The sequence below is a fragment of the Dermacentor andersoni genome, chromosome 9 (assembly GCF_023375885.2).
Source record: "Dermacentor andersoni chromosome 9, qqDerAnde1_hic_scaffold, whole genome shotgun sequence".
Lineage (NCBI taxonomy): Eukaryota > Metazoa > Arthropoda > Arachnida > Ixodida > Ixodidae > Dermacentor > Dermacentor andersoni.
Genome location: NC_092822.1, coordinates 44,288,932 through 44,299,235, shown reverse-complemented (window position 1 = coordinate 44,299,235; position 10,304 = coordinate 44,288,932). Strand labels below are relative to the sequence as shown.

General features: G+C 46.5%; 1 protein-coding gene across 1 annotated transcript; it reads left to right on the top strand.

Annotated features, from left to right (window-relative positions):
* Window positions 1-1,735: 1,735 nt before the first annotated feature.
* On the top strand, window positions 1,736-10,065 carry LOC126527747 (uncharacterized). The gene is made up of 2 exons (XM_050175619.3): window positions 1,736-3,398; window positions 8,320-10,065. The coding sequence occupies exons 1-2, from the start codon at window positions 2,212-2,214 to the stop codon at window positions 9,314-9,316; spliced, it is 2,184 nt and encodes a 727-aa protein (XP_050031576.1). The 5' UTR covers window positions 1,736-2,211; the 3' UTR covers window positions 9,317-10,065.
* Window positions 10,066-10,304: the final 239 nt, after the last annotated feature.

Below are 10,304 nucleotides of genomic sequence, written 5' to 3'. Positions count from 1 at the left end.
GACAATACAAGTGCCTGAACTAGCGATAGATCTGTACTGTAGTACCGTATACACCAATAGTATTGTTTGTTAAATTATTCAAATTGTAAAAAAAAAAACATGATGGGGTTTTACTTGCCAGAACCATTTTCTGGTCATGAGACGCGCCGTAGTGGGGGGCTCCGGAAATTTCGACCACCTGGGGATCTTTAACGTGCACCTAAGTCTAAGCACACGGGTGTTTTCGCATTTCGCCCCCATCGAAATGCGGCCGCCACGGCCGGGATTCGATCCCGCGACCTCGTGCTTAGCAGCCCAAGACCATAATTAAAATTGTAGCAAATGTCGATATTTGTAAGCGTGCACGGTGCTGCTGCTGCAACTGTGCGGCGTCAGGAACTAATCGCATTTTTGTCACTGCATCTAGAGATATTACATAATTTCAGGGAATATATTCAGAGAGAGAGAGAGAGAGAGCGAGCTGGGATGGATAGCTTGTGACCGTGCGCAGGCTTCGCAGCGGCGACGCCAGAGGGCGCTGAGTGTTCTTAAGGAAATGCACACCTACCAGAAGCGCTTCGATTTAAAGGTAAGCATCACCCGGTCAACAGTGAAGTTAAGCAAGGTGTGTTAAGAGTATTCGTGAAAAAAAAAAAAAGCAGCGACGAGATTGATACGACCGGACCCGTTACAGGCACAGGTAGCGGTACAAGGTAGACAGAGAAGTATTCCTTTTTTTTTTTTTTTTTGAGGAAGAGAAAAAAGATGGAGTGTGTACAAAAATTGTTAGAATGCAAAAAAAAAAAAGATGATTAACTCAAGCAGGCTAGGTGACTATATGTCACCGCCCCGTTCCAAAGAGGATGCCAATAAATCATCATCATCGAAGTGCGAAAGACTAGTCCTGCTGTAGGGTGGCTAGAAGGGTGCACGCCTCATACGTAACTCGTCTCGGCGGCGCAATACGTTGTGTCGCTCGCTATATTGACTCAATGCCCAACGCATTACCGTCCGCAGTCATCGCAAGTTGGACTTTTTTTTTTTTTAGAGCGCAGTTAGGCTCCCGTTCCTGCAGCGAGCGTCGCCGTCCCTCGTAACCGAGCGAACGAGCACAGCGAAGTATGAAAGCGCGCGAGAATAAAAGCGTAGTGCCGCGCAAGACCCGTTTTACGGTGACGATGGCTACGAGACGGCGCCAGAGTAGCGCGTGTCTTTCACCGATGACGCCACCGATACCAAATATGGAAACAAAGAGCTGCATAAGGGGCGGTCTGTCTGCGGCGGCTCGCGCCCACGCGTCACCCAGTGGCATGCCTCTCGCGATCTCCCGATTAGCGAGGCAGTGGCGCCGCACTTCGCTTTGTTTGCAATGGGTGTCGCACTAGACAGATTGTTCGCGCCAGCCAATATATCGCGAAATGAAAACACGTATAGAGCTGCGTTCTGCAATCGCAAACAGCGCGTAAAACCATGACCTTAGAGTTCGGGATTGATTTTATTTTACTTGTTACGAAATAATGAGGTGCGTTTGGCTTATCAATAGAAGGGTAGCATGCTCAGAGGAAACCTTTGCTGGTTTGTGGCCTTAGACACCGCCTGTCAAAACCCAACGCATTATGACGTACTCTCGCAATCGCTTTCGCCGCATACAAGTAGAAGCATAGCCTTCAGGATCAGCGTTTGTCTATTCAGATGGCGCCACCATAAGAGGCGTGGAATGATGGTAGGCATTATGTTCGCAAGTTGTATCCTATGCTGGATTGCCTTCTTTCACGCTATAATAACAGATGTCTAAGAACAATGATGATAACGTTGTTTATGGTAGCCTTTGCCTCAATATTTATCTCAGAGCATGTTGCCTCAGAGCGTTATCGTCATGGACACCAACGGACGACGTCTGCTACACCGATTTGGGTTGTGTTGTGTGCTAGAAATAGTTGTGTAGGCTGTAGCGCATATGAACAACGTACAAAATACAGCCTCAACTTTTCACTATTTTGTTCGAATGCCACTATGTATAGCTAGATACAGTGGATGCTATGGCATCGACGGCACGAGTGCCGTACTTGGTCGATACAAACGCTCATTCAGAAGGAAGTGGGACTGTGCCTTTAACGCTGAAGACTGTCAAGTGCAGCAATACGTAGTACACGTTGCTGGAAACTCTAGTTGAATTCATCTGCCTGGCAACTCAACGGATGCTGGTACCCAAGCGCTCAAATCGGAGCAATAATGACATATACTGAAAAGATCGTGGAGCGCCTGACAGCTCGTGGTCTGGACCTCGACCGTCACTGTCAGTACGAACCCGACAACGACGACTGCTGGCTCTGTCGTGGCTTGCTCCGATGGAACAAGGTCCTGCATCCGGCGAGCCTCGAACTAAGAGAAGTTACACCCGGCAGACTCGCCTTCCTTACGCTGCCGACGAACAGACGTCCGTACGGCGACATCGAGGAGCTGTACGATGCCGCGTACGTCCTCTCTTGGCTTCCAAGGGTGCACCGATGCGTACAGTCTGTCTCCCTCGAAGGGACGCGAACCGTTCTGCTGAGCAGGCCGGCGTCGACGGTCGCCCTGACTTTGGGCCGGAGTTGCAACCTCCGGCGTCTGGTGCTTCGGGGCGCCTTCGACACGCCCGTTAGCGACGGCGAGCTCGGCGAAGGATTGGCGGCCCTCGCCGTACTCGAAAAGTTCGAATTCACGCAACTGCCCGTTAGTGCGACCCTTTCCCGGCACATGGCGGAGCTGATAAACCGCAACGCGGGCCATCTTGCCTCGATCGTCTTCGAGAGTAATGACATGTCACAGAACACCACCAACAGGCTGCTCCGAGCCATGCGCCGTTGCCGTGTTCTCAGCGAGCTGTCCATCGTCAAGAACATTCTCGGTAACGACTGTCTGGCGTCTGTGGCGATACTTGTGCGGTACGCCAAGCTGCTGCGCAAGTTGGATCTGAGCGACAGCCTTCAAAGTGGGGCGAATCTCGGCGGCATTTCAAAAGCTCTGGAAGTCAGTACGTCGCTTGAAGAACTGCACTTTTTCCAGTGCGAACTGGACGCTACTCAGAATGAAGCGGACATTCGCCGCGTGTTTGAAGCCTTGGCTGTGAACAGAAGCCTGAGGCATCTGGACCTGTGTGGTTGCAATGTCGACGGCAACAATGCAGCGTCACTTGCAAAGGCACTGCGGGTGAGCACGGGACTGCGAAGGTTGGAGATGATGTACTCGCAACTTGATGACGGCTGCGCCGTACAACTTGCAGCAGCACTGGAGACCAACTCAACCCTCGAAGTGCTGAACCTGAAGGAAAACTTCTTCACTGTGCGTGCGGTCGCAGCGTTCTGCACAGCACTGCTTAAAAACACAACTTTGAAGTGTGTCCTTTTCAGTCATGTTCAAGGTTCTGAAGAGGAAAGGTAACTGTTTTTTTTTTATTCAAGCAAAGTAGCTCAAACGTTTACCTTGTATGCGGTAAACATGTTAGCATATGGCACAAAATTTGCATTGTTGATGCAAACACCAGTACTGTTGCTGCATGTTTCATTATGCAAAACAGGAAAAGGGTCATACATCACTTAACAAACACCTAACATACACATAACACAGCATACAAAATGAAGTTATCTGTGTTTTGCAAAAAAGGTAAAACTGCCCTCACAGCGTGGGACACACAGGCAACACTACCATGGTCCAAGCACACATAGCTGAAGGTGTGAACGTTGAGGTGCATTTAGTGTGATTAATAGGACAATCCTTTGATGTACAGTGAGGTTACAATTACAGATTAGCTGTGCTATGTGCTTGGACATTACACACAGGGCACAGCAACAATCCTGCCCACTGGATTTTGTACAAGAAGTATTTGGTATAGACGTTTCCAAGGAGAGCACCCTGGGAATCGCCACAATGCCCTCTGGACTATCGTGGTTGCACTTGAGCTCAACCCCCCACCACAACAGCGCCGCATAAGCTGCAATGCATGCCTTTGTACTTGCACTCGGCAGTCCAGAAAACCCCCAATGGAGGCCATGTTCGGACGAATACAATGCAGACATGCACGATCACGCCAGTCAAGTCTACACAGAAGTGTACACCCACTCTTACTTATGCACAATGTGCAATGCAAAATGGATGTTCAATGTCTTAAAGGGACCCTGAAACGACTTTGACGATTTGTACAAGCATACTGAGTCGTTAGAGTAAGCCCTTCTGAGCATTAATTGATGCATCTAAGTGCTGTGCGTAAAGCGTGTAATTTATTATCAGGTTTTAAAAATGTACATCACTGCCAATCGCAGTACACTGCCCGGCAGAATTTTCAGCCGCCCCTACACATATGACGTAAATCACCCAATTGACATCTGTAGGGCGAGCTATTCAATTGGCTGCCCAGGGCACGTCATCGATAATTTTTCCACCTTTATGATGAACAAATGATGTTTGTAATAGTTGGAATGTTAGTTCACTTGTATCTATCAAAAGAAAGTAACAGAAAGAGAATGCACAAGAACAATTTCTCACTACACTTAAGCACTTCCGGCACACAGCAAGCGTCGTCTGCTTGTCTTACAACGTGCTCCATCTTGACGAGAGCTCCGCGGTCAGTGTCAGTCTGTCTTTTCTTGAGCACCATTAATCACCTTTGTTGCTTTGTGAGCTGCTAGCATAGCAACTGGCAATATGTCAAGCTACGACATCATGTCTCACTGCAAGGCAGCAGACCAGCGGAGTGGCTGCAGTGCATCTGACTGTCGCTATCCGATCGGCGCCAGAATTTGCGCATTTGCAGCCATCCCTTTACACCGGAGGATTACTACCACAGTAGTGTTTCGTGAGTCTGGTATTCGGGTAAACGCAAGCGAGGGGACAGGGCCTGGCTGCTTGACCTTGCCGTTTCAGGGGATGAGCAGAAGTGCAAACGTGAATTATCGGCACGGTGCAGCCACCTGGTGGCACAGAGCTCAACCAAACACAGTAGCAGTAATGAAGTGTATTTTTTGCTGCTGGTGTAAATTTTTGCAGGAGCGGAATCGTTAACATGCTGTTTTTGTAAATGTTTAAAATGTTTTACACTTGGTTAGAGCAATATTAGCTCTTTGTTTGGCTGGTTAAGTTCTGCGCGAACAGGTGGATAGACTGTGCAGACTGATCAGGCCACTCAGGTACGTCCATGCTAAAGTTCCTTCATCAGCTTGAGTTTATGCCTCCACCCATCCGTCAAAAGGCCCAGCCCGCCTGTGGTTACTGGAATACCAGACGCGTTCGGCGCTGCGACAGAATGCTCGCAACGCACGCTGCTTCGAAGCTCTCCTTGGGGTCAACTGCCAAGCTGCTGCCAGAGAGGTTGGAGAGGCTTCGTCCTATAAAACCTTTCTAGCCTCTATACTTCGAGCGCTCGCTCCTAAAGAACCGGAAGTAGACGACACAACATGCCATCATGACGCAATGATGCAGAGCCAGTGAAGGCGGAGCTTAGACCTGATTACTCGACGAAGGAGTTGAGGAGAAAATGCATGGCTATGGAAGAGGGTAACTTGTAATCATCCGTAACTCTCTTAATGTGAGACGCTTCACACAAATTGTGGTGGAAATTATTAACTTTAGCTGTGCCCTACGCGTCTGCAAAATTCGTCCGAACCGTTTCAGGGCCCTTTAAGTCACTGAGGAAAGCCACAAGCAGCGCTGGGCACTATCGAAGATACACGTATCTTAGATACTCTTTGCGTATCTTGTATCTGTATCATGACACCTCTGGCAAGACGTGTAATATTAGTATCTGTATTTCCGATGCATGAAAAATGTATTGTGTATCTTAAGACACAAGATACTGCTATTGCAGCATGATCGTGCGAAACTATGAAGGCTGGATGAACTCTACTTCTCAGGCTGATACTGCTGTCACTAAGCCACCTTAATAAAACTAAAGGCAGTGACATTCTTTTATCTTTCCGCCAAAGCCCTCCAGCAAGGGCAGGCGATGAGGTCTGCACATCCCTATTGGTGGAGCAGAGTCATGTGGCAGCGGTCGCACTGTCTTGACAAGAACAAGTGCGCAAAAGTCTGCGTGCAGCTGACCTTTTGTTTTCTTGATTTCTTGTTTTTAGTTGCGCCGGTGCTATGACACTTGCTCGTAGCCACCATACTGTGCTGCGTACACCAATGCGTGCGGCGTCTTTTGCACAAATTCTGGTGCCGCTATGGTGTCAATATTTAAGTTTCTCTTCAGTGCTGCTTTGTTACGAAGTCTGAAAAATGCAAGAATGGGGTTGCCTTGCATCTAGTGGCTTTCACACATTGTTTTGGAATGAAACTATAATACCTTAGCAAGAAAGACAGAATTGTTGGGATACTAACAGTCATTTCATTTAAATGAAACAAGGTTGTACGGTGTTAGGAAATTTTCAAGCAAACACTTTTCTGTATACGCGTTTGCTACTACATTACATAGATCTATAATAAGTAAATTGCGAATGTATCAAAGTATCCTAAGATACAAATGGGAAGTAACGAATCAGATAAAATAACTGTAGTAGTATCTTGTGTCTTTATTTCAAATACTTGTCTGAGTATCTTGTGTCGTATCATGATACAATTGAAAAGTATCTTTGCCCAGCTCTGCTCACAGGCAGTACAACTACTTATAGGGACTCTAGTGGGAAATATTAAATATTAAGTCAAGCTAGATTGCTGAATTATTCATCTTGAAGGGTATCGTCATTTACTATGTGCCAACATGCAACTTTTTGTCGCATAGGAAATTGCTGCCAAAGGTCCCGGTACTGCTCCTCAACTTGAGCTGCCCGTGCCAGAATGAAAGAGTTGACGTAATCTCAACTTAAGCATGAAAACATCACAAAGTTCTAACGTCAAACTGATGTCATCGATGCCATCATTTCTGGCAATGAGTTCCAAATAGCAACAAGTTTGGTCTTCATTTTCTGTACTAGTAATCAACCTTTCCGTGCCATAAATGACTGTACTTGCAGCATAAATTCTAATGCGAACAATTGAGAAACTACTCCAGTGCAGTGTTCCATTTCCAGGTCCACCTGCATTTGTAACATGGACTTAATTCAAACTCCAGAACATACTCTTGGGACTACTCCATGCTTATAAACCAGCTACAGAGCAGTTACACTACACACATTCGCGCAATTCTTTGTAACTGGCGTTCTGATCAGTTAGTTCCTGTGAGCGTTTCAATTTATGGTAAGAGTATACTATAAAGCTTGAAAGATTAATCTAATACTCTGTGCAAGTATTGCATTCTTTTAGTACTTCTTTAAGGGAGGTTTTCCTACACCTATTCTTCAAAACTGATAATACACTGGAGTGAGTGCAATGTCCTTCATTCATGTATTCTTGTAAAAGTTCTTGAAAAGGACCTAATAATAATGGACATACAACAAGTGCAATGTTTACTTCCCCATTCTTCATTGACACGTTCCTTCTCAGCATAGGCAGCATCAGTAGCAATGTCCTTCCTATTGCTCCTTTCTTACTTTTTCTTCTTTCCACGGTGCACCTATGAAAGCCCTTTAAAGCTGGGAGGGTACGCTGTAAGTTTCCACCTAGTGGACATGTCCATTTCATCTGCTGCTGAAGTTCTGATTGGCTGGTATGGGGTACGCATGAGGAGGAAGCCCAGCCAATTAGCACTTCAGCAGCAGATGAAATGGACATGTCCACTAGGTGGACACTTACAGAATACCTCCGTTGGTGTCTGACAGAGGTGTGGGAAACCAACGAAGGAGCTTTCATCTTGTAGTGCACTGTGTACTACTGGTAGCACAGTAGGACACACCAGAGAAGGACAACAGAGCAAGAGTTGTCTAGTGTGTCTACCGTGCTATTATACTTGTACTTTGCACATTACAAGATGAACAAACAGCAACTAGCCTAATTTCTCGCTTTACTCGACAAAGGAGCAGCAACAGGACGGGCAGCTCGGTGACGCCATAGGAGGGAAGTAATCGAGGGAGCCTCGACAACAGCAGAAGAGTGAGCAATATATCATGCGAGATCATGAGCTGCCTGCTGCACGCACTGGAATAATATTTGGCTCACACATTCATGGCAGCATTGTCTGCAGTTTACTAGCAGTTCCTTGTGCTCAAAGAAGTTTTGCAGTGCCCCTCTAAATCAAAGCAGTTGACGCATCCTGGTGCAACAACATTTTGTGAGAACTTTGTGCTGTCTGTGAATTGTGTAAAGCAACAGTTGCTCATGGCCGTGCCCTTGAAAGACTTCTGCATTCATTGAAACATTTAATACTGCAAGTCTGGCCGATTTTGTGCAGAAGTGGGTGACCAGTATTGGTGCTTTTGTTTGTTGCAGAGCAAGGCTTTCATTCCAAATGGCTGCAGGTAGAGGCTACACATGCATACAGATGTCCTGGGCACTACCCGACATTCCAATGCTTTCAGCAGCCATGGCAATGGCCTCGGAATCACCGACAGAGCTCCAGCTTTGCAGCACTCAGTACATTACAGGGAATGCGATTCGCACTCTTCTTGAGAGCCTCGCCACCAATTCACGTGTCAAGGCCATCACAGTTGTGGCAGTAACACACTGTGTGGAAACAGTTGATGCGTTGTGCCATGCGCTTGCCTCAAACCGAACCATAGAGCGTCTCGAAATTGCTGTGGGCATAGACACCACAGACGATGGACTGCTTGCCCGGGTGGCCAAAGCTCTCCTAGTGAATCGGACCGTGTCGGAGGTCCAGATGAGAAGCACCAGACTGTCCTTGAAATCTGCCAAGACTATTGCTTTCCTTTTATCAAAGAACACCAGCATAACTAAGTTGTCACTGAACACACTATGGGCGCTCAAAATTAAGTGGGTTGGCATCATATCTCGGGCACTGGCCAAAAACACAACTGTCATGAAATTTTCGCTTTCCCCTAACCTCGATGCAAACCGTGTGTCGTGGCGGATCGCGAGTGCTCTGCGGAGGAACACAAACCTTTTGAACCTGGCAGTTAGGTTCCTTGCAGGGCAGAGGCTAGACGGACAAGCTGCTAGAGCATTTGAGACGCTCCGAACGAAACCATCGCTCCTGCCGCATCTGAAGGTGAATGGGCAAAGTGACGAGGATGCGAGGTCTGCAGTTGTCTCAGCACAGCATTACATCAGTTCAAACTACCTACGTCTTGCCGGTGTTGTGCAACATGGTGTCGTCTGTCATCCCTCTACTAGCACACAGCTTGATGCTCTAAACCATGATTGTTGGTGCGCAGTCACACGCTACCTAAGTTTGTCAGATGTCATTCCTTCAGAGTCAAGCACCACTTCAGTCAGTTGGGCTCAGGAAAAAAAAGATTATGAGTAAATGTGTTGACTCCTTTTGCAAACCTGCAGATCTTGCAGTTCTTGTATTGTAGTGTATATTTTTTGTAACAACTGTCAGTTTCTGAAAAGAAAGAACTGTTGCCGATCAGATGTCATCATCAGCTCACAACTGGCACAGTGCCAAAATTTCTGAGGCCTACGTTGTTGTTGCTTCCAGTATGCAGTACCAGATTCAGTTTCTCCAAGTCATATCCAAGCAGTGTTGTACTGAATGCTAGCCACACAAAACACTCACTGATGTACAACAGAGAACTGGTGCGAGACAGCTTTTAGGTAAAGGTATTGCAAATAATTTTCTGCCAGAGTATTACTGTACTGAAACAGTTAACTAAAAAGAGTGCGCTTGTGTCGTTTGAGTGCTACGAAGGTTAGAAAAACTTTCTGACTACTAAGTTTTCCTCGAGTTGTTCGTTGCACAGGGTGACAGTAATGCTCACCGCTGCCATGCAATGCTCAAGCCTGTGATAATGCACAAAGCGAAGTGAACCTGTTACTTTGCCCATTCTCACAGTTCCACGTGTAGTATGGTATACACATCTTTACACCTTTAGCCATTTGTACAGAGCCATCCCCGTAAGCTTGTGCTGGACGATGTCTGTAGGATAATTGAAAAGACAACTTTTCAAAAAATATGCGGGTGCTTGCAAGATACAGCTACTTGTTGCTTACAGCAGTGCTTCCCATTTGTTCTTGATGTACAGCCAATGCAATAAATTATTTGTTACATTACTCGTTTATTACTTCCTTTCCACAAATACCAACTTATTACAATACATTGCTGGGGTAGTTACATAAATTAGTGTTATGTGCATAGACAATCAAAGATATAACAGCATACATTCATGCCTGTATACCAAGATTCAGAGCCAAGCTTTGCTTAATATTACAATTGCTTCGACAGTCTTAACTAGGGAGTGTAACATGCACACCACATTGTTAGGCATGTGGTAGCCCAACTCTTAATGCGC